The sequence below is a fragment of the Ursus maritimus genome, unplaced genomic scaffold (genome assembly GCF_017311325.1).
Source record: "Ursus maritimus isolate PB19 unplaced genomic scaffold, ASM1731132v1 scaffold_7, whole genome shotgun sequence".
Taxonomy (NCBI): domain Eukaryota; kingdom Metazoa; phylum Chordata; class Mammalia; order Carnivora; family Ursidae; genus Ursus; species Ursus maritimus.
In genome coordinates, this window is record NW_024426885.1 from 64,334,333 (window position 1) to 64,362,313 (window position 27,981).

The window sequence follows — 27,981 nt, forward strand, 5'->3', positions numbered from 1 at the left end:
TTAATCCTCCGAACAACTTATGAGATAGATACTGTTGTCATCCTACCCTAAAACAGGGCTTTAGCATGCAGTAGGTGATTAATAAATATTTGTTGCATGAATCCCCATTATATAGATGGGAAAACAGAGTGTAAAAGATTGAACAATCTGTCCCAGGTCACACATATGACAAAACTGGGACTTGAATCTAGGTGTTTCTGAGCCTATATCCTGTGCTTTTTTTTTTTTTTTGATATTTATTTATTTATTGGAGAGGGAGAGAGAGAGAGAGAGAGTATGTGTAAGTAGGGGGAGGGGCAAAGGGAACAGGGGAGAGAATCTCAAGCAGACTCCCCACTGAGCACACAGTCCCACCTGGGGCTCGATCTCATGACCCTGAGATCATGACTTGAGCCGAAACCAAGAGTTGGATGCTTAACTGACTGAGCCACCCAGGTGCTCCTATATCCTGTGCTTTTATCCTTGATGGCAAGGTGGCTCTTAGACTTGCAGAGTACCTGCCCTAAAACCTAGCCCTGCTTTCACAGGGACAAATTTCCCACCCTTCTAGATTCCAGATGTTTCTGGTGGCTGTCCACAGAAGCTGGCACTAAGAAGCCTACTTGGGGTGCCAACCACACCCCACTCAGTAACTTGGCCAGTTACATCATCCCAGAATCCCTCTTCACCTGTCCTCATTCCTCCTTCACCCATCCTAACCTTGGAGATACTGCTTCTTCCCTCTTGGTAGTCTCCAAGCAAGCAAGCTCACCTGTCTCCTCAAATTTAGTTACTGGGATGACTTCAAGCTTACCCATGTTCTCTCTTTTGTGACCTCATAGCTAACCCCTTTGTACCTTTAGGTGCTCAAATTCAACATATCTAAAACTGAACCCATTGTGTATCCATCAGATGTTTTGGGGTTGTTTCTAGTCTTTGTTTTACTGGCCCTCTTTTGGTGAGGCTAGATGAAAACTCAGATGCTTGTGCCTTGTTAGAGTGATGGGCATACTTGTGGCTCATCTAGCTTTTAAAACCAACAAAGGCTGATATTTGGCATTTGGAATGTACCTGAATGCTACCTGTAAAAGCCCACCATGAAAGGCAAACCTGAAAATGCAAATCAACAAATCCACAAGACTATGGCTAATTCATTACTCAATTAGCTTTTAGCAGTACATCTCAAGTAGTTGCTGATAGAGATTTATTTTAAATCTCACTTATTCGACAGCTGTAATACAGCATCTGTTTCTATCTGGGGTTGCAGCAAGATCAGAAGTGGTCTCTTGGCCTTCACACTCTGATGATAATTCTCTTCTCTGTTCCCTACTGCTCAGTGAGTGGGCTGCCAGAAACACTCTTTGGCTCCTAGGGTTAGAGATGTGGAGTCTTCTATCACGGGCACTGATCAGACCTTCCCTGGTGCTAACATAGTTTATATCTCCTTCCATACTGAATTTAGAATGGAGATCTTTCTGCTATCAGCCTCATGTGGTTGTTATGAAGATTAAATACGTGCAAAAACTCTTACAAGTTGAGGACATAGTGAGTCACCTCAGAAATATCACATGTGATTATTCTTATTTATAAATAACTGGTAGGAGGGACAATATGTTGGTTCTCATTTCCCGTATTAACCCCGTAGGGACTCTGAGTGTATAGTTGGTGTTCAATAGGACAGCATAATATTTAATTCCTTATTTGGATGATAATAATTATTAAAATGATGGTTCTCGTGGTTACTGTGTTTAGCAACTTCTATGCCTTATCTCATGTTTCACCCCTATGCTAGACAAAGGTGCATGGGCAAACATTGTTAGTTTTAATAGGAATTTATTTTAATGTGTATCAGTAAAAAAACAGCACATCAAATCCATTATTTCTTGGTCATCATATTCTAAGATGAAGCTGAAATAAAAAAACTACAGGTTGAAATCTATCTAAAATCCATAGTAAATATATTAATTTATATAAAATATGTACTCTTCTGCTCTATATATCTGTATCTACCTACAGATATAGATCTTCCTTGATTTACAGTGGGGTTACATCCAGATAACCCACTGTAAGTTGAAAATATTGTAAGACCAAAATGCATCGAATGCACCTAGCCTACTAATCATCCTAGCTTAGCCTCGCCTACCTCAAAGGTGCTCAGAACACTTAAATGAGCCTACAGTTGGGCAAAATTATCTAGCACAAAGCTTATTTTACAATAAAATATTGAATATCTCGTGTAACTTATTGAATACTGTACTGAAAGGGGAAAACAGAATGGCTGTATGGAGAACGGTTTTAAGTGTGTTGGTCGCTTGCCCTTGTGACTGCATGGCTGCCTGGGAGTTGTGGCTTGCTGCCACTGTCCGGCATCACAAGAGCGTATTGTACCCTACTGCCCCTCTTCTTCCCTCCACTCCAGTCATGTGGCTAAGAGCCTAAGTGCCTCCATTTTGGCTTTAAAAACAGCAAGAGACTCATGTTAGTTTTGACCCTAGGGCCACAGTTGAGCTGAAGGCCTGAAGGCCTCAGACCTTTCCCATTTTAACAAAAATGCACTGGTCCCAGGTGCTTGCTAAAGATTCTTTTCTTCCCCATCACGATTACCGATGGATTCTGCTCAGAGACAGGTAATATGAATAAAATGCATTTCTTCTGGGGGCCTCGTGGTTGAAGAAAAGGATTTGATAAGGAACCCGTACACCTCCTGGTGGGTTTGGAAAGTGATTGCTAGCATATGTTGTGATTGATTGATTAGTAACTCTTATTCCTGTTACTCCTTAGGGCTCCTGCCAAACTGTGTTTTCTGGGTAAATTATTCTTAGCAAGGGTGTTGCCTGTGGTGAGTTGTCAGACAAGGAGCACACCTTGCTTGCAGGCCTGGGCACTGGTGTTCATCCGGCCCCACCTCTTCCCCAGACCTCATCTCATGCGTTTCTGACTGGCCTCAGCCACTGATAGGATGCTGTCCCTGAGCTTCAGAGGCTCAACAGGAGGCATTACCCTGGCTCCCAGTCTGCAACTCAACAGCGAGGAAGCCAGTTGAAAACACACAGGGGATCAGACCTTTGATGTTACACAAAGCAAATTGCATTTCAAGCTCTGGAGAACATGAACCATTCTAACCTGATTAAGAGTCATTTGGTACCAAATTTTGATAAATGTTTATTTTGGAAAAGTGGATTGCAGGGTTTTCAGACTCTGCTTATTCACCCAGAAAACATTTGTTTTCTTCTTTATTTGGGGTAGGCGCAAGAGAAAGCCTTGAGTGGTCCTGAGTGTTTGCTGGGCAAAATTGAGAAGGAGTTTGTTTTGACTGCTGCTTGAATAACTGTCTAGAACCTCTTGATATAGAGATTCTCATCCTGGCCGCTCCGTCCATGCCCTGCTATGCCTCACTTCCCTGCTCTCATCCCCACAGCACAGGTGTCCCCCCCTTCTGGACTGACCCCGGGGTGGGAAGCTAATGAGCTCAGTTAGAGGGGGAATGATCATAGAATTCAGGCACAGACCTAGCAGCCTCGCTGGGGAGAGGCTTTGGAACAGGTTTTATTCTTGTTTGTTATTTTTGTCAAAAATAAAATGTTACATAAATATCTGAAAAAGAAACAGAATCACTCTAATTCTTCCCTGTTTTGTAGTTGCTAAGTAGCTTCTTTGATCTTTTGGTACATTTATTTGGACACATAAATGCATGCTTTTTACACAAAATGGAATCATTACTGTTTTGTTTTGAAACCTGTGGTTTTCATTTAGTATATTCTGAACATCATCCCATGTTGATAAGCAGAGTTCTCCGTCATTTTTAATCACTGCTGGATGATTTTCTATCCATGGCCTTCTCTCCCTCTCTCCCTCCCTCCCTCTGTCCTTTACTCTCCCTGCCTTCCCTGGCGTTTCTATTGTTCCTTCTCTTCCTCATAGTCTGTCCTCTTCCGCTTCAGCCCCATTTATTGTTTCCTTTTTTCACTGTAACATTTTGCAATACACCCCTCAATGTATACAAATAATATGAAATAGAGAGTTTTTGTAGCTTGGGGCTGTGCTGGTTTTATATTTCATACCTAAATAATTTGTGTTTCCATTTTTGTTGGTGGTGGTGGAGGCTTTAACATTTTCTGCCCAGGTTCTCAGAGAACAAACATGACAGTAGTTTGAAAGCCTTTCATATCCCCAGAAGGAAGAAATGACAAAGAGGCAAGACATTATAATGAATGTTTATGATCTTTACTTAGGAACATGACAGTCTCAAGGCCTCTGTCACTTCTAGGTCTTGATGATTCATCTTGTTTCTTCAGACCCTGCTCCGGTCCACAAAGACGGGCAGAATGAAGCAGACAGTGCACCAGAAGACCTCCAGTCTGTTGGGACTAGCAGGCTGCTCTGTCACATCACTGACGGTGACAACCCACTGCTGTCACCACGATGCTCCATCTTCAGCCAAAGCCAGAGATTCAACTTAGACCCTGAATCGGCCCCTTCTCCACCCAGCACTCAGCAGTTTATGATGTAAGAAGACGTTGTTTTGCTATCACCTTCATCTCAAATACTACATTCATAACCTACAATGGAATACATGTCTGAAAGAGTGCAAAAGTGCTTACCAAATCCAACTGCGAGACCTGAGCGATGAATGGCAACAACCATCTCTACTTTCTAGTTGGGATGCTGTTTAGGTTCTTGCTGTCTCAGGAGGAAATGGTCAGGGGGTGCAGGATACCCCAGGGCTTGCATGTTTGAACTTTTCTGGTGAAATGATCAGAGTCGTACGTAAGAATAAGTATACGCAGAAATCAGGACTACCCTCGCGGTGAGCTTAGTCTTTCATTCCGTGCCCACCAGCGGCCTCTGCGGATGGCTTGTGGCAGTGCTTGGGAGTTGTACACCACAATTGCTTCTTAGATTCTAGAAAAATGGTAGCTTACCATGGCTGCCCTCCACCCAGAAAGTGTGGAACTATGCACTTCTTTTTTAATTCTACAAATAATTTTGATGCATCGCTAAAATGAGTGTGCCTCGACTGAAAATATGTACAGGGAATCCCTAGTTTCTCCTGGGTAACTTCCGAGGTCATTAATGAATTTATCCAAACCTGAGCCCACAGGCTGTCTATTGATGGACTTGAGGGAGTTAGTGGGTTCTTGCTCTTATAAAGTATACGCCATGCGAGAGGATGAATGAATTTTTTGGAGGCGGGGTCCATTCCTCTTATCGGATTCGCAAAGGCTCTGTTGTGTCAATATATCTTCCTTAAAATGTCCCTAGGTGGGTCTCCTGCAACCTGTCAGGGATGACACCACAGCAGGATGTCTCTTTTTGGTCTTAAATTGGCTTCCTCCAAGCTTTAGGAAATGCATTTCCTGGACTAATATTCTGACGTTTATATATTAAAGTCCCTGATAGCATTTTCCCATAATGGAATTCTGTGATCGGTGGTCTCTATTAATAAGCAGATGCCACTATGTAGACACATCAAATAACACACTGCCCTTTCTGAAAATCCAGGAAGCTTGGTTTGTAGACCAGCAGCCATGTTTGTGGGAAAACCATGGGTTTTGATGATTCTGCCCCTCCCTGAAATTGTTACAGGCCCCGAAGTTCTTCACGGTGCAGCTGTGGTGATGGCAAGGAGCCACAGACCATTACCCAGCTCACCAAGCACATCCAGAGCCTCAAGCGAAAAATTCGGAAATTTGAAGAAAAATTCGAACAAGAAAAGAAATACCGGGTAAGGGCTCTATGGTTTGAAATGAGTGGATTGTGTCAGAAGTGTGTGGGCTTTTCTGTCCTTCCTTTTTGGTCACTCCTCTGTGCCAGGGGACAGCTGTTTCCATTTGCCAACCCAGGACCCATCATAAATTGAGTTTCCTTCCTGGATCTGTCCTATTCTCACAGGCTGTAATTTGACCATGATAAGATATTTCCTAGTAATGGATTATAACTCTTGTTTCCAAACTGATTTGATTATTGATACTCTTTTTTTTTCCCTCTCCCCCTGGGGAGCACTACTGTCACTGTTTCTAGGACCAAAATTTGGAAAGCTTTTACAATTTGATCTTATTTTTTCTTTAACTCTTTACTATTTGCAGTTTTATAAGAACCTATTAAGGACCCAAAGGTCAGAATCTCTAACTGAGAACAGAATGAGGGAAGAGAGAAAGTCTTCTTTGACATAAGAGTACCTCTGGTTGATAGATAAGGACCCTTCAAGTGACATCTGTTCAGGTCACTCATAACGACAAACCCCAAGCCATCCTTTCTGGTCAGACATCAGTCTTCATGCTGGTGCTGCAGTGTTGTAATGATGAACCTTTTCTTTTATGACATGAGAAACGATAGAGAGCCAAGTGTCCTTATGGCCAATGCTAGTTTTATTTATTTTCCTTCATGGTGACCATGGCATAGACAAAAATCATATTCATGCAGAATTGCACAAAGATATTAGGTCTTTGGCAGAGAGCCCAGACAGCTTGTTATCAGAATAAAAAAGAACAGAGAATAATGTCTCATACATCTTGAAATATTTAAAGGCTCACTAAACACTTGGTACAGAGGCAATCAGCACATCCCTGTGAGTGGGATAAGATCTGGGGAGAGAGGTGAGAATGGGTGATATTCCACTCTCCCATTCCTCCGATCCTTTTCCCACAGTGGCTTCAAATTCACTAAAAAAAGGGGTATCAGGAGTGTTTTGTTTTTGTTTTTAGCTTTGCACAACAGGAAAAAAAAAAATCAGACTGCTATTTGAGACAACCGTAGTCAGGGTGTTGAAGCTTCTCTTCTTCCTCGAAGTCAGGCAGTGACAGCTGCTTACTGTCTTTTACTTCTTTAGAACAAGAAGGCACTCTACCCATAACAAGTACAGGACTTTATTTTACAGATAAGGCAACTGAGGCCCAGAAAAGACTTGTAACTTGCTTTAGGTAGTTGTGTTCTATCAGCTCAGACTGGGGGTGGTAGATGAAAGATGAGTAGGTTTTACAGTGGAGGAATAGAAGTAAAATTTGTTAGTGTCCACATTTTTGAAGGTTCTAGCTATCTTGAGAGAAGTTGATTTTCTCTGTTTGCTGCTGGAATGTTTCTGGATCTGTCATATCCTCACACTGGAAGTAGTAGAGTAACCACTAGGGGCTTCATTCCCAGGGCCTGTTAATACTTATTACCTGCCATCCTTAAATCAGGCTGATCTGGATTTGAATGCGGCACAGCTAGTTAGGAACTTTGTGACTTTGGACTTGTTACTTTATCTTTCTGAGTCTCAGTTTATCTGTCTGCATAGTGAAGGTTATATTTGTAGTGATTTCTTAAGTTTGTGAGTTAAATGAGGGAGTGCATATATAATGCTTATTATAGTGTTAGGCACAAAGGAAGTAAGTGGTCCTAGATATTAACTTTTTAATCTATTTGAGTGATATTTGACCAGGCTATTCTATGACAGCCTCCGCCTTGTCCAAAAATGAAGAAAAATTGTACACATTAGTTCTTTCCTGATTTTTTTCTACCTGCAGCCACAGACCCTGGATTACTTCTCTCAACTATAACAACCATCTAGCAGACTGCCTATTTTGGGAAAGAATTTCTTCTGGCACCTCCTGCCCTTGTCTAGAGAAGTTTTTGAGCTGGTACACACACATGCCCACACAACACACTTACACATTCACAAATGCAGATGGATGAATTTGGGAGCAGTAGAGGAAGGCCCCATGGTCACCACTGTCTCAGTGTGTATAAAAGTCTCTGGTATAACCAGAACCTTCCATGTTTTAGGGAACAGGGCTTCCCTTCACCCTTCATGCCAGGGTGCCAGGCTGTGGTTAGAGGTTTGACATGTTAATGGACTTTAATTGGTTGGTGTGTGTAAAGATTTCCTTCCTGGCAGGCTGATTGTGGAATTAATAGCACCCACAGCTAGCATTTCAGTCTGAGCTCCTGCTGGGCCTCTGCACTAGTCTGATGTCCTAGTACAACATGCATCTTTCCCTCTGCTGAATGTGACCATTTTACATTCCTATCCCAAACCGTGTTTATTCCCTACAATTAATTTTACATGTATCTATCGTTACACTCATGGAGTTAGAAAAAGCTGTTTCAGCCAGATGTCCACTAGTTGTGAAATTAGAGAATATTGAAATTAGAAGGGATCAGTCAGTCTTATTTCTCATTTGAGCATTGAAGGACCTGAGGCTGAGAAGGAAAATGACTTCCCCAGGATGACACAGTGAAGAATTGACCTAGCCAAAACAACTCAGCTCTTCTCATTCCTAATCCAGAATTCTTTCTAAAATGTCTTTTGAACTGTCTTTGACAGACCACAAATCTAGTCCAGTGATATCCTTGGTCATGTGCCTTGGAGGTCCCGTTTAATTTGCATTGAACAAAATACTTTGTGACTTTGTACTTGCTACTTTATCATTCTGAGTCTGTAATTTCTGGGTTTATATCCTCTTGGGGTCTATTAAACTGGAATATTTCAGTGTAGAAGTTAAAAGGCTTGAAGATCCACAGTTTGTACATGAAAACTTTCCATGTGATCTGAAAGCTGCCTTCCTTGTAAGCTTGATTTAACCTCTTTTGAAAGCTCCCCTGGGAGTAGGGAAATAAAAAATTCATTTCAGAAAACGATTTCAGGCTTTAAAATATTTTGTCAGAAAAAAATCAGCCTGAAGTTTTTCCTAAGTCCTGTTTGCAGTAGTGAAAGCTGATTGCTTTGGTGGTCCTTGATGTAGCGTCTTAGGTTTTTGTTCTTGTTCTTAACATTATTTTAAAAGATGGTAACTGTATAGAGCATATCCAGTGAGAAAGATGTGTTCCAGATGAACAGGATGTGTCTTCAGATCAGAGTGGAGAATTCTGTGAGGATTTTGAGAAACCAAAAGTAAAATATTGACTGTCCATATAACCAGACTGTTACCCAAAGCCAGCACACTACACTATGTATCAGGGAAGTGGCACAGTGCACCATCCTAGCACATCATGGGTAGGACCAGGCTAAGCTGTTTTGGAGGTGGGCCTTGTGTCACTGTCCATGGTACTGAAACCAGGGCTTCACTCATGGAAACCATCCATGCTATCCCATCTGAGCTCCCCTAGGAAAAAACCACTTTGTTTTCCTTCAACCTTCTTTTCCATCTTGATTTTAAAAGTATAGTTTTTACATCACTCTAGAACTGACAGAACCATGCCTTATGTTTCACAATTAACATATTTAATCCCATGTACATTTTTTTTAATTAGAGAAAGTACATGTGTGTGAGCCAGAGGGGGGGGGGTTCAGAGAGAGAGGGAGAGGGAGAATCCTATGCTGAGTGTGAAGGCTGATTCTGGGCTCGATCTCAGGACCATGAGATTATGACCTGGGCCAAAATCAAGAGTCAGACGCCCAATGAACTGAGCCACCCAGGCACCCCTAATCCCAGGTACATTTGATGACCATGTCACACCAGCACTGTTTTTTTTCCTTTGAACCTAGGAGGGACACATTTCTCTCTTGATGCCCTTCTCTCACCAACAACTTGCTAATGTTACATGGACTTAGCTGATCCTTAAAAAACATGTGGCAGAGCCCTTAGATTTAGTCACTATCAATGTACACATGTCTGGCTATATAATAATTATGATCAGGGTAACTTGAACATTCCTATATAGTAGTCCTTGTGTATACTCAATTCAGAGTAACCATTAATCTTCTTGAGCCTGCATTGAAGTTAACAGGGTGGCCTTGATTTATTTAAGAAAGATCTTACTGACATATGGGAGTGGAGGTTAAGTATGTTTGGCCATCCTTCTTTCCTTGTTTCTCTTTTCTGTAGAAAATCCACTTTTATGCTCTGAGAAAAAATCCAGAAGTCAAAGTGAATGATTTGTTTTAACAGAGTCATGTCCCAAAATAAAAAATATATTCTTCTTGCCACATCCAAGTTCTATTAACTACTTGGTAAGATGTACATACCCCTACATATATGTTTGTTGGTGAAGACATATGAAGAATTCCTGTGAAAGTCTGGTAGGAACACTACTACTATCACCACTGCCAGTAATAATAATAACATTTGTAATTCTAGCCAACACACCTATAGTGTATAGCATGCCAGTAAATGCTTTCACTGTGTTATGTACATCAACTAATTTGCCCCTTACAGCAACCCGATGAGGGAGATGCTGTTATAATCCTCATCTGGTAGATGGAACTGAGGCTGACTAATTTGCCCAAGGTCACACACATAAGACTATGTTTTACTTTAGTGTTAGTCCAGTAGGATATTGAGTCTATAAACAGTGAGATGATTAGAAATATGGGTATCCCCCTGAAGTACTGACTTCTCAGACTGTTGTCAGGTGTTAGAGATCCTGGGGTCTCCTTTCTCCACATTTGTGGAAATGACTGATAAGAGCTAAATCATCCAGTTTGTCCCTATAACCCACACAGGTTGTGGTCATAAACCATGTGTGTGAGCACAGGCTAGGGAGCAAGCACTGGTTTATATTAGTGCAGTCATCCACACTGATATGAAGAAAGGCCTGGCAAACAAGTGTGGGGTGTGCGTGGCCCACAGGGAGACTGAGGGTTAGACTGAAGGGGACACTGGCATGATTAGGGCTATGTGAAAAGTGCTGAGTGACTAGGCACGTTTAGAAACAATGCCCATGGCAAGGACAAAAATGTGGAGGAGGTCAAGAATGTTTGCTCTGTTTTTCAGAAGAAACTCTATCAACTGGAGTTGTCACACCTGAATTTCTCTCCCAGGTTTATGTCTCTGAACTACCTTTGTGTGTCTTGGCTATTTAAAATTTTTCTTTTTCTTTTCCTCCCTCCCTCCCTTCTACCCACACTTTCCCCTCCCTTGTAGCCTTCACATGGTGACAAGACTTCTAATCCTGAAGTCCTGAAGTGGATGAATGATTTGGCTAAAGGTCGTAAACAACTCAAAGGTAAGGGCCGGTCAAGGATCTCTTTTCCCAGAAAGGAAGCAGTTAAAATATTGATAATGTGCTCCCAGGCATTTTTTTATTCTTTTCCACCTGTGCCCTCTTTAACCTTGTCTTTCACCTAGATTGGAGGCTCCATTTTGAAATAAAGTGTCCTGGGTCCCCTTCATCCTTTGGCCCCATCTAATAATTCTCCTTATAAAGAGACTGAGGAACTACAGATTCTGAAGTGGAATGATTCACTTCGGTGCCAGGAACATTTCACCATATGGAGTATTAACTCCCTTGGGTTACTAGATTCTTGGATGTTAGAAAAAGGCCTGAGCAATCATTTACTGTGCATGCCCCATTGCACAAATGAGGACATTTATGTCCAAAGATAGGGACAAGTTACATAGTTGGGCGGTAGTGAGTTAGGTGTAAAACTCCGTTCTCCTACCCCCTAATCAGTGTTCTTCTTTCTGTGTTTCTCTGGAGATGTTGATGTAAGTATTAATTAACTCTAAAATCCATTTAAAAGTACTATGGTATTTACCAATAAAAATTTATTTTCTTCCCCTGTCCACATTCTTATTTCGATACTTAGAGATGAGGGAATTTTTTCCAAATTTCTAAAAGGGTGGCGATAAGGAACTGGCAGGAAATATTAATTCAGTGGCATTAAACTGTAATGATGTAGCAGGTTTATAAAATATGCAGTGTTTAAACACCACACCAGAGTCTAACTAAAAAACAAACATCAAACAAAGAAAACGATCTATGTAATTGAGAAATCGATACAAATGGCCACATTGACATTATCAGCCTCTTAGCATATTCTGAAAAGTAATTCCCTGACAAGTCTCAGGTGGCTTTTTTATTTTTAATTATGTAGGCTTATATAAAACCACACTGAAATAATGGTGATTCCTGGATTTTAAAAGATAACATTAGACCAAATGGTGAAATCTGTCAAGTTGGGGCTGGCATTCCCATCTCTCCTTTCCCAGACCTCCTGTGATTCCTCAAATATCTACAGGTGTAATGTCTTACAGAAGGGCTTGCTTTTATTTACCCAGGGGCTCTTAATGGCACAAAACTTCCCAATTTAAGTAAATGAACCTTTGAGTGTAGAATTCCAGGTGTTATGGTTGGTAACAGATAAAATCTTTGGGGAAGTACCACTCCACTGGTCTTCCTCTAGAACTCATCCTCTGAAATTCAAACCACTGAATTCCTCCTACACATGAGTTACCCCATTTCCATGAGATTCCAGCCTCTAGAGCCCTTTGTTTCTATCTGACTGGGAGATTGTGCTATTGGTTCTGGTTACTAGGGCTGCCCTTGCCCCGTGGAAAGCCATCAGCAACACCGTCAATTTCCACTGACTTCACATCAGTGGTGGGAATTTCTTAAAGGCTCTCTACTCTTAAGCCCAGTGAATCCTCCTTGTTCGTGGTAACTCATGGCATTTCTCTTAGAACTGAAGCTGAAGCTCTCAGAAGAACAAGGGAGTGTTCCCAAAGGCCCACCTAGAAACCTGTCCTGTGAGCAACCCGCAGTCCCCAGAGAGAATGGGAAGCTAGAAGCTGTGGGCCCTGAGCCATGCTCCTCTGGAGAGGAGACTCCAGATGCTGTGCTGACATGCCTGAAGGAGAAGAGAGAGCAGCTCTCTGCTCAGGAGGATTCTAAGGTACCTCACCATATCCTCATAGGCCCTAACACTCAATACCGTGTCAGTGAGATTTTGGTTTTGACAAATTCATAAGAGCACCTGGCACCACATAAACATCTTTAGGAGACTGGCTCTGAAATTTCAGTCAGCTGAGTTCTTAGGAAGCTTATTGGCCATGACCTATGGGTGTTGCCACTTAATTCCAGGATGTTATTCTGGAAGTCATAGTATTGCATGTTGGTGGGAAGCAAATGGCAAAGATATTAGGGTATATCATATCTCTTTCTCCCCCAGTTCCCCCAGTAGGCTAACGAATTAACCCAAGATTAGTATCACAATCCCATTTTACCATATGTTTTATTTAAAAAATAAAGAAGCTGGGATGAGGTATACATAGTAGGGAAAATGGTTTAGTATCTTCTATAGTAGGAGTAAAGAGGTAGGCTTTTTTTGAAAAGTGTTAGTTAATAAGAGGTCTAAAGCTGAACTCTTCAGACATCCTAGTTTTGAAATCTCTGAGACATTCAGGTAGAGTTGTCAATAAGACATTTGGCAAAAGAGCCTAGAGCTTGAAGAAAATATTTATCATATGTCACAAAGAAGATAATGAAAGCAATTAGTATTTACCTGGCTAATTCCTCCTCATCCTGTACACCTATGTTTACATTTCACTTACGCCAGGGAACCTGCCTTGTAGTCCTTTCTGTCTCAGCTCTGAAAGTGGTATGGTTGCCTTTAATTTCTTGAATAAGAGTTGTAACTCCCCTGTCATAGATCTAACTATGCTGTGTGACATTTTCTGTTTCTCATTTTACACTTTAGACCTCTTGAGTAGAAGAGCTGTTTGTAGCTCCCGATCCTACTGTGTCTGTGCATAGTGGGTATTGAATAAATGTTTCCTGAGTGAATGGACAGATGACTGAACAAACTAGCATATTTAACTTTGAAATCTAGTGTTCTTGAGGAGAATGCTGCCCTTACCTGTTATATTGCACATTGTCTGGTCTTAATCATAAGGTGGCAACCTATATCAAATCCCAAAGGCTCACCATAAGCCCCTGGACTTCTCCTTTACATGGAGACTTGTGATCTACAAGCAGAAATGGGCCTTTGGCCACCTCTGTTTTTCATGTTGTTTTTTTTTTTTAAATGAAATATGTTTAGACTTAAAAATAATCAATTATGTGTTGTGAAAAGTGAATAGTTTTTCATCTAACTTGACCAACCCATTCCCTCCCCACCAAAGATTTTAGATTTTTGTGGTAGCCAGTGCATAAGTGAGACACACACACACACACACACGCACACACACACACACACACACAGGGGCATCTATGGTTTTCCATCTTTCAGCACTTCTGATGGCCTTTCTTGTATTTTCTAGTTACCTTAGCCACATCTATAAGAGAAGCTTGGTCAACACCCAAGTCCTAATTGTATGTTCCACTTGATTAGTGCAGTGAGGGATGAGTTAGGACTGGTATAGTAGACTTAGATCAGGACTCAGTGCTTCACCAAGCACTTTCTATCTATGTACACTTAGCAAGGGAACTAATTCGCTGAGATTCAACTTCATCATCTTTAAAATACAGACAATACCTACTTACATAATTATTGTGACAATAAGGAAAGATGTGACTGGTGTGCAATCATTCATTTGCAAAGATATTTGAGTGCCTATTATGTGTTGTGAAATATGATACATCCTGGATATAATATGATAGAGAAGCTATGGGGGTTGCTGCCCTCACAAAGCTCATGTTCTTCTGGGAATTGGGAAACAATAACAAACAGTTCAAGAAATCAAATTATAAAGATTTTGATAAATAGTGTGCAAAGAATTAAACAGATACTATTATAGAAAATAATGGGTATGGTTTCTACTTTATATAAAGTGATTAGGAAGGCCAATAGGTGACATATTACATTCTTCATTAAGAAGAATTCGCTGGCCAAGAGAGCACCGAAAAGCATTTTAGGCAGATGGAACTGCAAATATGAAAACCTTGAAGGGAGAGCTTGCATGTACTTGGAATTCTTGGGTCTGAGGGCTAGAGCACAGGATAGCATAATCTATCAGAAAGACAGATTGGGGGCTCTGATATCAGACCTTTTAGGGTAGTAGAAGTTATTGGAAAGCTGTTGAGTTGTTGAAAATGGGAAAGTGATGTGATGTGATTTACATCGAAAAGATCTTTCTGATTGTTGTGTGAAGAATAAATGATAGGGGGAAAGAGTGGAAAGGGGAAGATGAAATGGGTGGTTTGGACTAGCATGATAGCCTTGGAGATGGACAGAGATAGACCCATTCAAAGTATATTTTGGATGTAGAATCAAAAGGATATGATGAGTCATTGGACAGTAGGGAGTGAAGGAAAGAAGAATCCAAGATGATTATGGGTCCATTTACCAAGATGGGGAATACTATGGGAGGAACAGATTGGGGATGGGACTGGAAACTTAAGAGGTCTGTTTTGAATGTGTTTATTTTAAGATCTTTGAGCAATAGTGTGACCAACCATCCCTGGTTTCCTTGGATTTTCCTGGATGCTGAAAATTTCAAATGCTTTCATCCTGGGAAAATGCAGATGGTTGGTGACCCTACTGAGGCATCTAAGTCAAATATAGGCACATGCACACGAGAGTCTAAAGATCAAAGAAGCATATTTGAGTTCTTCGTAAGTTATCTTTCCTTAAATGGCAATTTAATTGTATTATTTTAAATGAAGTATCTGGTGAGTTGTTTAATAAATGTCAGAAGCCCCTTCAGATATCTCTGCAGCAGGCTGGCGGGAGGCCCTTTAAATAGAAAGCATCTGTAGTGGAACATGCAGCTCTGCATATCTAAAGCTGTAGGATTGTTCCTTGGGAAGTTTAATATAGCAGACCGTAAAGTGGGTAGTCAGTATCAGGTGCTTCCTCTAGGAGAATCCCCAAATCACAGTAGAAGCCAAGGGAGGTTTGCAGATTTCCACAGTAGCTATGTTACTCCTGGCTCCTCAGTGAGCGTGTTAGCATTTGAGATTATCTGAATATGTCCCATTTCTTTAAACTCAAATTGGCAGATGATTTTTTCTGGGGTCCTTGCTTTACTGCTGAAAATACATTAAATATTAAAACTTCCAAGATGAAGAATTGTTTCTTTTCTAGAGAGACTTTTGTGAAATTTTTGCATTTGGTATTTGGTCAGAGCCCACACTAAAGCTGATAAATCCTGTAGCGATGCCTTGTCAGTTCAGATACTGCTATAGAGTAATTTTCCTCCTCTTCTATTAAGGGATGATTTCTGGAAGTAATCACTTCTGGGTCACAGGTTATCCACTGAGCCCTGGAAGTGAATGAATCATCCCCTGAGTCTGATTGTGGTGCCTATTTATGTCCTTTTCTTTTGAAAATCCCAAATTGGTGTGGGCACATTATACCCATTTTATTGCCCTTTCTGGGAACTGTAGGTAGTGTTAGGGGCATGGCACAAATTACCGACTACATGAGTAATGGCAGTTACTTCTTCCGGCCCTTTGCTAACTGCAGCATCTTGGAGGAGGAAAGCAGATTAAAAAAAAAAAATCATTTTATTTTTTAAAATCAAATGAAAATATAGTGATTGTTATACATTGTATATATAGTGAAAATATAGTGGTTGTTATACATTGAAGAGAGGGAAACTTAGAGGTAAAGGGCATCAAAAGGAAGATCCCATCAAGTTCTTTTGCCTACTTCTCCTTTTAAAAAATAAAAATAATTTTCTTAATAGATAATACTAACTCACATAGTTCAAAAAAATGTAAAAAGCTGCACATTAAAAAGACTCTGCCATCTCAACTGCTAGCTCTAGCTTTGAGGTCTCCCATCCCCAAGTAGGTAACTATTGTTACTAATGTGTTATGTGTACTTTTTGAGTTTCTATATAAAGCATATACAAGAAAGTGTCAATATACATTCTTAATTTGTCCCCTTTTAAAACTAAAAGTAACGCATTATATAATTATCCCTTTTTTTCAGTTTGTATATTCTGGATAGCTTTTTGTATAAAGAAATAGATTCACATTCTTTTATTCTTAAAATTTATTTAATAGCACCATGGTGTTCCTTTTAAGTAATGTACAACATTGATAGTAACCTGAAATCAACTAGTTTGTAGCTTAAATAGTTAGTACACCTGACTCTTTGCCAGGGACATTTACATATGCTAACTTATTGAAACAATGTATTTATATAACATTATAGTCTCTATATCGAAAATCTAACGTTCAGACCTTACATAATTTTCCATGTTAAAAATAGGTGAGTTTTAAAGCTGGTTTTCTGAACTCGTGTCCTCTGGTTTCAAGGCCAATACTAACCTGCAATCCCCTGCTTAGAAATCTTTTATATTGACCAAGCCATTCTCTTCAGCAGTTGCTTTGTATGATCATGTTCATTACTAACTTTTCGCATTGTTTGACTTATTAGTTCAGAAGTCAGACTTGTTCCATATATACGTCTCACTTGGGGAGGGGCTGCAGAGACTCAGACACAGGAAAAGCTTGGCAACACTTGACTCTAAAGCTAGAGTAATTGATTCCCTTCACTCTTCCCTCTTTAGGAGAGATCTTAATTATGGGGCTGATTCAAATGAGTTTTAAATAAATTTCTGTGGTTTACTGTGAGGGAATACAGGGGGCTAATGCCATGGGAAGAAAGGAAAACAAGCATGATGCTAAAAGCATGGAAGCTATGGCAGTTTTTTCCCAAACAACTTTCTGACCAGGGCCCAGAAAGAAATACACTTGGGCTGTCTTCTCAGCAGCAGTTGTGTCTTGCCAGCTTGTTTGGGAGCTGCTCTTCCAAATAACCCATTGATTGATAAATCCTGTAGCGTTGCTGATTCAAATAACCTTACTAGGTAGGGGTCTCAGAAATTTTTTATGGCAAAGTTGTCAAATTGTCAACAAATCATATCAAACTGTTCTATGCACGGTTGCCTCTTGCTCAACCTCCTTTTCATTCCACTCTTTCTGATGTCATAAAAAAATGGAGGAGAAGGAAGTTAGGCTAAGTATCTTTGGTATTTATCTCCTTTTATTTATCTTTAAGTCTCACAGCCCATTCATGCTCTGGGTATCTCTCTCTGCCTATTTCCGGTTACTCAACATTGTCTTTGTTGCCTCCATTCACATAACAAAAATCATAAGTTAGATACATCTGACATACCATGGACAGCCATCAATATGCAGAACGAGGCAGGGAGGATGCATTTCAGAAATAGTCATTGAATATAGAGGGGACAGTTGTCTGATTCTTAGCAGAAAATGGCTGAGGAATACCCAAGTCAAATGTATGTCGGCCCTTTAGATTTGAGGTACCACTTCAAGCAGAGTCTCACTCTTGACTCATCTTCCTTCATGAAGATTGACTTTGCAGGCCTTCCATAGCTGTTCTCTGTGGGTCTGTGAGTGGAGGACAGCTCCTGGCACATAGTCTGATCACTGCCCCTTCTTGTTCAAGCAGCCTGTCTTCCTATTTGAGGATGAGCACTTATAGAATTAGTTTCGACACTGTTTTGTACTTACAGCCTTTGAAACCCTCATGTCTCTCTTTGGGGATTGCTTTGATAATGATTCTAAGAGTAAAATCAGGGACTCGTTATAGTGAAAGATGAGTGCATACGTTGTACGTGGACGCTGATTTTTACCTGGCATCTGTGAAAGATATTTTTCTATAATAGCAGTCATCATTCTGACTTGCTTTTTGGTCACTCTTTTTTTCTTTTAGGACTAAATTTAGTTTTTCTAGAATCCAGAGAATATACTAAAAATAAATAAAATCACAAAAATCCAAAACTGCCATAGAGAGATGTTAATAATGGTTAAGATGCATCATTTTCTGAAGTGCTTTCTATGGAATATAAGCCCCAATGAGACACTGAATAAAAAACAGTTAATGTTTTTTGAACTTGGATTGAGATTTTTTTCTTTATTACCTGTTAAAACCCCATGAAATACATGATTTTTTTTTTTCATGGTAAGATGTATCATGACTAAGAAAATATTTAAGGAATGATTGGGCCAGTAAATGAAAGGTTCTTGGGGTTGCTTAACCAATAATATTTAAAAGGCTTCTAGAAAAAGCCTTTCTTTCTACTGAAAATTAAAGAGCCTTAGGTTATAGCCTGTGGAATTATATGAAGATTGATAAAATTAGGGTGCCTTTGTTTATAAACTTGGGTTAATAAATTTATAGCAGGGAAGGGGATGTGTTGGGTACTGTGAAAATTTTGAAAAATAAGTGATATAATCTTTGCTCTAAAAAAACTTCTAATTCATTTGCGCAGACAAAACTGAAACACAGAAAATAGTCAAGGCCCAGATAATAAGACAGAGAAGTTCAGAGTAAAGGAAGATAAATATGGGCCAGAATGGTTCTCAACTGGTGGGTAGGGTAGCATGTGAATAACTAGGAAATTAAAAAAATACATATACTTAAGCTATGTTCTTTTCCTTCAAGATCCCTCTGGGGGATCTGGAAGGCAGAGAATCAGATAGCACATTTGGGTATTTGCATTTTGACAAAAGATACCCAGGTGATTATGCTATGTGCTATTTCTTCCTGCTACCTGCTGAGTGAGAACCATCTGACCAGAGTGAAAGGGAAATTTTGTGTAGTAAATATGTAACAAATTAATGTAGGATACACAGCAGGGAGCAAAACCAAGGCAAGCAGAGGTTTGATCACTTTGGATGGAAAGGTGATGGTGGGGTAGATAGGTAAGGGATTGATAGATAAATAGAAAGCTATTTAAATTTTTATGTACAATGTGACCTGTTAAAAAAATAGTGCTCAGGGGTGGGTCATGCGGCAGAGAAGTAGGAGAATATATTCTTGGACCAAGAGGTTATGACATTTTTTAGCTGGAAGGAACTTTGTAATTCCAACCTACTTGTTGTGCAGGTAAGAAATTGAGGATTCAAATAAGTTAATTGTTGTATCCAAACTAGTTTATGTCAGAGCTAGCCAGTAAGCTAGTATATACTCCAAGCTTGTTGTGATGAAGACCTAAACAAGGTTGGTGTTTGTGAATATAATAATGAAAATTCAGAGAAAATATGTGTTTCAGAAGAAAAATTGATAGGTCTCAATCACATATTGGTTTTTTTAAAAATGAAGGAGCACATAACAGGCTTCTTACCATTTATATATTTAGGATTCTTTCAGAAAGCTTTAAACATCTTTCTAAACTTGGCCCTATCCTTTAAGAAACATTTCCTAGAAGAAAATTGACATACACTTTAAATAGTATCTTATAAATGACTTCTCTTTTTCTAATTACTGTTGTATTATAGTATTATTAATCTCCTACTTTGAGACTTCAAAATTGCTTTGGTTTTTTTTTTTTTTTTGCCTGCTAAAAAATACTGACATGTTTTCATTCTCATCTAAGAAAGGAAGAATAATGAATTTCATGTTTTTCAGGTAGCTAAGCAAGACAAGAACCTCATAAAGCCTCTTTACGACCGGTACAGGGTTATCAAGCAAATCTTGTCAACACCTTCCCTTATTCCAACAATTGTAAGTCAGGATGCTTGCTTTAACTAGAAACCTTTACTTGTGCTTGGAATAGTTTAGGTAGGGAGGCAGCTTATTATAAATAAGCCTTCTTCGCAGTATAACAAGGCCAGTTGTTTCAAAAAGTAGAAATGTAGTCTCCGTTAAGCCCAATATTATACTTAACAGTGGCTGATAATTAAAATTACTATGAAAGAGGAATTTATAACAATTGCATTTTTGAAGGCAGTTTTAACATTATCTTTCATTTCTTGAACAAATGATGAATTTCAATGTGGCATTATCTAATTTACAACACAGCTAGACCAAATAGCCTTTCTATTCTGTGTGTTAATTTTTCTTCTTGAATAAGAAAATTGACTACATGTTCCTTGATATAATGCAACATTTGTTTTTGGTACCATTTGACCATCATTATGTAAGATATAAGATTTCTTTCAATAGAAAATATGGCTACTGAAATTGAGTTAGACTATTTTTAATAAAGAATGACTTATGGGAATACAGAACTAGAAAAGCACCACAAATCCTACTCCATTAATATTTAAACAGTCACTTGCTCAAGGTATCAATCTAAAAAGGAATAAATATTAACACATATACACTTAAGTATACTTGACTACATTTATACTTTCATAATTTTAAAGACAAAGACAATAGTGAGTCATCATCTCTAAAATTTTTCCATTAAGGAATCATGATTTAAAATGGATTACAATTTTCAGATTTTCTTGTAAGAAAATCTTTTGGTTGTGATGAGCATTAGCAGAACACGTTAAGGAATAACTCCGATTTGCTTGGGCCTCCCTAGAGCTCATCCCTGAATTTGTCAATTTTCTCAATATCCTCTGTATCTGAATGTGGTCCACCCCAGGACCTGATTCGGGATATTTCTGGATGGCAAAAGTCCCTCTTTTGCCCCTCTGGATGTCTGAAGTCCCTCTCATCCTAACCCATGTAACTGTTATGAAGCTGGGGGCCCAGAAGGTCTAAGTGAAAGGGAGGAACTAGTAGGCAGTGCAGCCGAAATTGGACCTTATCTTGGATTCTGTGCCTTCTTTGGCCCAGCAGAGTTGAACTTGCTGAGCATTTTAGCACGGCATGGGTGCCTCTTAGCTCATTAACTTCTGCAAGATTTTTGATGCAACTGAGGAAGAGTTTCTCTTGGTTGCTTCCTTCTGATTTTTCAGTAGATACATCTACTCTTTTCATGGTGTCTATTTATGGTTCCTCTTCCTGTTTTTGCTTCAAGAGGCACTTAGCATTTTGTGACTTTATTTAACTCTGCTTGTGATAAGCAGGAGGAAGAGGACTCTGATGAAGACTGTCCACAGGGAAGCCAGCAACCTTCTTTGCCAGATCCAGCGTCTCACCTTCCTGTTGGCGACCACCTCACCTTCTCTAATGAGACTGAGCCTGTTAGGGTCCTGCTGCCAGATGAAAAAAAAGAAATCAAGCAACCAGCCCTATCCATGTCCAATTTACACGAGGCCACTATGTGAGTGTGAATCCTAAGTATGGAGTCTCTTTTCAACTCCTTTTGGTCTGGGATACCTTGTATGTGCACACAAAATTCACAAGAACTATTAGATTCTCTAAAAAATGTGAACTACCAGTCGCCTAAAAGCATAATCTGGTTGTTCTCTTGACTGGAGAATTAAGAAGACAAAGCCATGAGGAACCAGCACTCCCAATGAAGTCCTAAAGTTGCCATCAATGCTAATTTCCTACAGTTGTACATCTTTTCAGCAGGGTCTGGCAACAGTCTAATTCCTGGCAGTGTGTGAAGCAGAGCTGGCTTTTGAAAATGCTGGACCAAAAGGAATAGGGATCCCATGTGGGTCAACATTTGTCAGGACCTTTATCCTAGTCTATCTATTCCTTTAGATAAGATGGTTTCTCCAGGCTGGGAATCCCCCTGGCCATAAGTAAATGAGTTGTCCTTAGGCTCCTAATGGCCCCTCAGGAGCTATTTGTATTTTCATTAATATTATCATTATTGTTATAATTATCATTATTCAGTAGGTGGCATTCCTCTTGATCATTTGACCCTCTTTGGTTTGTATGTTATAGGCTGGATTATGAGATTTCCTTTAACATGTATTACTATAGAGCGGTGAGTGTATACCTCAAGATAGGGATGGAATCCTCAAAAATATATGAGGTGGGACTAAGGACTAAGGTATAAATTGGGATTTCAGTGTGCTTGTAGGATCAGCTGGTACCTCAGTTTCAGCTCAGAGAAGTAACCTGTTTGGAAGCAGAAAATCAATCTTCCTTCCTCTCTTTTTTCCCTTCTTCTTTCTCTCCCTCTTTTCTTCTCTTTCCTTTCTTTGATTTATTTATTTTTGGTTGGTTGGTTGTTCTTAAGCAGCTGTTCTTAACTTTTGGGGGGTGTTGGAATTTTTGTTTTTTAAAGAAAATGTCAATATATAACAGGGAGTTCAAAGTTCTGAAACTATGCACAAGTTTCGTAGATAAGAATTCCTGCTCTAAAAGTACATGACTTTTGTCTTAGTAGAATGAAGGAGTAGAATTTGCAGTCTAATTCTAGCTTTATTTTGAATAAGGTCTGTTTCGTTCCCAAGGGTTTGGCCATTTGCCCCATACACTACCTTAAGGGTAGAATTTTCTTTAAACTCTCTTCCTTTTGTGCCTCTTAGGTCTAGTCTATCACCAAATACTGATGAGTATTCTTTCAAAATGTCTCTTTCTCCCTCATCCATTCATATGGTCATTACCCTCACCACACTCTGTAATGGACTCCACTGGCTTGCCTTCTGTCTGTCCTTTCTCTTCTCTTCTGACATTGTTTTCATCCTCTGCTTATGTGCTTCCCTATGTTAGGCTCTACCTGTACTTCAGTTATTCAAAAGATACTCTTTTAGGCAAAACCCTTCTGTGTCATAATATGATTTGCTGAATGGATCAATCTTCTTATGATGTCTCAAATATGCCAGAGCTCAGTAATGGCAAATGTATATTTTGCTTGATATAGGCCTGTACTTCTTGACCATCTCCGAGAAACTAGGGCTGACAAGAAGAGACTTCGGAAAGCCTTAAGGGACTTTGAAGAACAGTTTTTTAAACAAACGGGAAGGTAAGTGTGGGCAGAGATTTTTTTAAGCTAGTATTTCCTAGGGAACTATTGTTAATAATGAGCTGCAGTTTTTGGCAGGAACAGTAACTTTATACAAGATATAATTTCCACAGTGACTTAGACTCAAGATCTGCCTAATGCAATATTCTAGTAGTGCCATTATTAGGTATGTTTTATGGGAGGCTGTAGCTATCAATTGTGACATCAGGCTTTAAAAAAATAAAGGATGAAATCCAAAAATCCCTAACTTTGCATAATAAATCTCTTTATAACTATTGAATTTATCTAAACCTTTAAAAAATCTATTTGATTTTTCAATCCATATAACTTCTTTGTTCTGGGTTACTTAGTTTCACAAGTTATTCCCTATTTCATTAAATAATATTTCTTTCGCTTTAAATGTATCTTTTAAACTTCAGGATCTGCCTTTATTTATTTTCAAATCAAAAGTTCACAGCTATTCTTTCTATCCTTAACATAAATGTTTAGCTATGTCCTCTCTTTGTCTATTTTTCTTTGTCAACCTAAGTCTCATTAGGCATTCCATTAGTTTCCTCTAAATTTTGGTGTATTGTCAATACATATATAATTTTTATATGCACAATTTATGTATTTTATATGTATGTGATTATATATTTGTGTATGCATATATATAATATATATAAAATCATAAGATTCAGGATTATTGATCTACTTTTGGAAGAGAAAGAGACAAATCATTTAGCTATCCTGAGCCTGTTTCCATGGTTGTAAGATGAAATGACTGGACTTCCTGGAATACTTTGGGAAGCTATAGTTGTCCTGTGGGATGTCAGCATTAAAAAACAATAAAGTGTAACTTTCCCAAAGTCACAAAGTTATTAAGGTGGCAGAGGTGGGAGTCACTGATACACTGCCCCCTGGGTATTCCTCTCCACCTACGTAACTGCCCTTTCTGAACTGCTTTCATTTCAGCAGACTGAGGGTCAACCTGATGGACAGGGACTATTTTCTAAAGCACCTTGAAACCTTGGTCTACTCACCTCTTATCAGCTTTTCCATGTCAGTCCTCCAGAGCTGTACAATAGGACTTGACCTATTAAGTCAGAAATGTTTTGTGTTCAGCAAATACAGATGTAACCCACTTTGTTTTCTGCCAGCAATCTTTCTTTTCCAGTTGACTGCTACAAGTCCAAGTTATTTGCCTTTCTGCTGATGTTAACTAATCTAGTGAGAAATGTTATGTGGCTGTTAAACTTAGAATATAAAATATAATTTCTTGTTTTCTTTTTCCATTTCCATTTTTTCCCTTTACAGAATTTCCATACAGATTTTACACTTACATTTTTTTAACCTGTACGTACCCAGGAGTCCAAAGTTTGAGACCACCCAGTGTGCTAGTTATCCTGCCTAATGGAGCTCCAGGGGTACTTGGCATACCTTTGATGTTCAGGGAAGTTAGTGATGTTCTATGTATAGTGTTCTACTGCACCTTTGAGTCTTAACCCTACTTCAGATTCGCCTGTATTTGACTGAGGTTGTATGCCCTCTTGTGGTAATATACTTGAACTAAATGCCAAAGTGGTGGTGTATCACAACTGAAATCAAAGGGTTTAATGATTAGGGAATGTGGATCTTAATCTTGTTATCCTAAGAAATTTTATTAGGAAGGCCTAATCCTGTCCATAAGGTAAAATAGCCATGCAAATGGATCACTAAAAATTTTAAGTTACTGTAAATGTTCTTGGTAATATTTGCCAAGCAAGAGGAATAATCATGTAGATATAACATTAACAGTTATAAGCCAGGAACTGTACCAAGCACATTAGCATGTTTTACATAATGGGAATACTGCCTCAGGAAATACTTAGCAAAATTTTTCATTCTGGCCCATACACTCTTGTTTATTAGCCACAATGGAGTATGCAGATCAGGGAAAAGTTGCATGATGGGTTACTAATGTTTCCTGATAAATTAGATAATTTCTTCGCTTAGATATGTTTCTATAAACTAAGGTGGTATTTAGAGGCCCAGTTAAAAGTTTGGTCCATAATACAGAATGGAGGCAAAGGAATTCTGTTAAATAACTTAGACAATATTGAAGAGAAACCTTGTCTCCAGATTTGTGTACTGTTCTGAGTTCTGTACTAGAAATTCCAGGGCAGTGTAGAGTGGTGCATCACAAGTAGATAACTCTATTCTTAGGAAATCTTTATTATAGATTCACGCTTTTTAAAAATTCATATCTTTTATCAGTACTGGGAAATAGAAGGGAGTATGGGTAAAACATTAAATGCTTGCTATGTGCCTACATTCAGCCACACTAATATCAGAGTATTTGTGTTTATATTCAGTAGCAACTGTGGTGTTTGATCTGTTTTCCACTCCTTGAACTTCAAAGTCATGAATGAAAGTGTTCTAGAAGTAATCGGTAATCTTAGCAACCAAGGAGAGAAGAGCATTCTAAGATCCTGAAGCAATTACTATCCTTTAGATAACATAACCTGGCAACATATTTTTGTGGAAAGGAAATGGTTTTAACTCCAGATGTTACCCGAACATTCTTCAAAGTAAATGGCAAGAACATATAGTAGTTAGAATGCATATGTATAAAACACGTTTTGTCAGATATCTAGCCTTAGAATTAGTGTACAAAGAGAACCATTGCAATTCAGACTCATAAATTCAATCCATGAACTTCTCACTGATTCTACTATACATTAGCAGAGATAGGTATTATAATTAAAAGAAAACTTGGAAATATTTCATGTTTATGAGGTAGCCATTGAGCTTTTTCCCCCCATTACCATAAATTTATAAATTATTTTGCTTAATTTATGTAGTTTTTAGGTTGAATTTTTAACAACTCTCATTGTAAGGGCTGAACATTCTTCATAGGCGTGAACTGTGGTATGAGTAATGGGAGAATGACTAGACTAAGAATGCCTTGAGAGTTCTTTTTTTTTTTTTGTTCCTTTTTACTTGCTCCATTGTTGTATGTCTATGCAGTGGACCAACTATTTGCAAAATACCCATGACATTCAAGTTCTCAAAAGGTACTATTATACAAAAACCTAATGACACATGGAGGAGGGAGTGAGTGAAGGTGGAAGGGAAGGTAAAAAAGACATGATGCAAAAACCAAGTGGAAACTTCTACTCTGTACTTTCTCATGTAAAAATTATTTAAAAGGATTTTTAATGACTTGATTTATTATGAGCTAATAGACAGTATTTTCTGTTTTGCAGAAGTCCACAAAAGGAAGATAGGATACCAATGGCAGACGAGTACTATGAATACAAGCACATAAAAGCCAAACTGAGACTATTAGAGGTCCTCATCAGCAAGCAAGATGTGGCCAAAACAATCTGAGGTTCAGGAAATGTTTGTGCTCACTTTCAACCAAGATAAGGTCAAGTTTATTTTCCTCTGCCATTCTTGCTAAGTAGTTTCAATATACTGAAAATTAAAGCACTTTAGTGGTAATATTAGCTGTTTTGAAGAAGGGATGGCAAGTGGAACTATCAATGTGGAAGGAGGATTTAAATGGGGGAAAATATAACAACAGTATAATTGGAAAAAAAATTTCAGTCTCCTCCATGCCAAGGAGAAAATGCACAGTCAGTATAATTATTTCAAAAAACATCTTAATATTTTATCAAATCTAAATAATACTTTTTCAGTGGGCCACTTATTAGGGAAAGTCTATTTAGTGTCCAGAAATTGCTTATGTTAGTGTATGGAAAAGAGCATGATTTTTATAAAATCAGTAAGAGGAGGAAAAGAAACTCTTCTTTTTATGTAGGAAGGAATACAGCTAGTAAGAATGCAATTTATTTGAAACTTCTAATAGATTTTTTAAGTGATAAAAAAAAATCTACCTTGTCCCTTAAGTCCGCTAGGCTATTCAGTAAAGCATACTAGAATGTGTCACCGCTAATTTTTTATTTCTATATAAAAATAGCACATTATTTTATCTGTTATTTGAAATTTTACATTTCTGGTTACCAAAGTTCATTCTGATAGCATGTACTTTGTGAATTATCTTTGTCTATAATTGACAGATGTTTATATTAAAATAAAATATTGTATTAAAATTTGAAAATAGGTATTTTGGATAGATCTGTGGTCTGCAGTATATAATCTAATGTGATCATAGTTATGATTGCTAATCTTTTTGTTTACTATAAGAGTATATAACTATTTTTCCATTGGGAATATGCATTTTTCTTAATGTTCCAAGGTCTATATATACTTTGTGAAGTCACAAAGCTTTCTCATGAATTGTAGGTATTCTTCATTCTGTACAAAATGAAAGGTTTGGAAATTGTTAAGACACCTTGGAAAAGATGCCAGAATATTTTATTTGCTTCATCAACTTTAGTGCATATAGTTTTGTGTTATTTTGTACTAAAACACACATTTATTATTTTTGCCTTGTAAAAATAAAAGGTCAACATTTTCTCTCTTGTACCAACCATGTTTGTATTTCTGTTTTCTGTAATGTTTAAGCATGATGTTGAACAAATTCACATTTTCATATAGTTTGGATGGAAGAATATTGACTTTCAGAAGCAGAGTATTTCAGAGGCTTATTGTTTTCTCTGTATTTACCTGATATTTTATAACTTTTATGAATCAGAATGATGTCCTTCATAAATTTGTTTAATTGAAGTCATCTACTTGTAACAGGACAGAGACACAACTATTTGAAGTTTACAAACTACATCTTTGATAAGGGAAATGGTTTCATGACATGTATACAATTGCTATTAAAATGTGACTCTATATATTCTATATG

General features: G+C 38.5%; 1 protein-coding gene across 7 annotated transcripts in view; it reads left to right on the forward strand.

The window, feature by feature from the left end:
- FAM13C (family with sequence similarity 13 member C) overlaps window positions 1-27,977 on the forward strand; it is a 136,890-nt gene extending 108,913 nt beyond the window's left edge. For 3 of the 7 annotated variants that reach the window (XM_008695912.2, XM_040623818.1, XM_008695908.2), the window contains 8 exons: window positions 4,275-4,485; window positions 5,566-5,704; window positions 10,824-10,905; window positions 12,363-12,574; window positions 20,009-20,104; window positions 21,400-21,599; window positions 23,100-23,201; window positions 26,429-27,977. In XM_008695912.2, the coding sequence (XP_008694134.1) occupies window positions 4,275-4,485; window positions 5,566-5,704; window positions 10,824-10,905; window positions 12,363-12,574; window positions 20,009-20,104; window positions 21,400-21,599; window positions 23,100-23,201; window positions 26,429-26,552 (1,166 nt within the window). In that variant the 3' untranslated portion in view covers window positions 26,553-27,977. Of the gene's footprint in view, window positions 1-4,274; window positions 4,486-5,565; window positions 5,705-10,823; window positions 10,906-12,362; window positions 12,575-20,008; window positions 20,105-21,399; window positions 21,600-23,099; window positions 23,206-26,428 lie in introns of those variants that run through there. The other 4 variants (XM_008695907.2, XM_008695909.2, XM_008695910.2 and 1 more) reach the window with 3 other exon arrangements.
- Window positions 27,978-27,981: the final 4 nt, after the last annotated feature.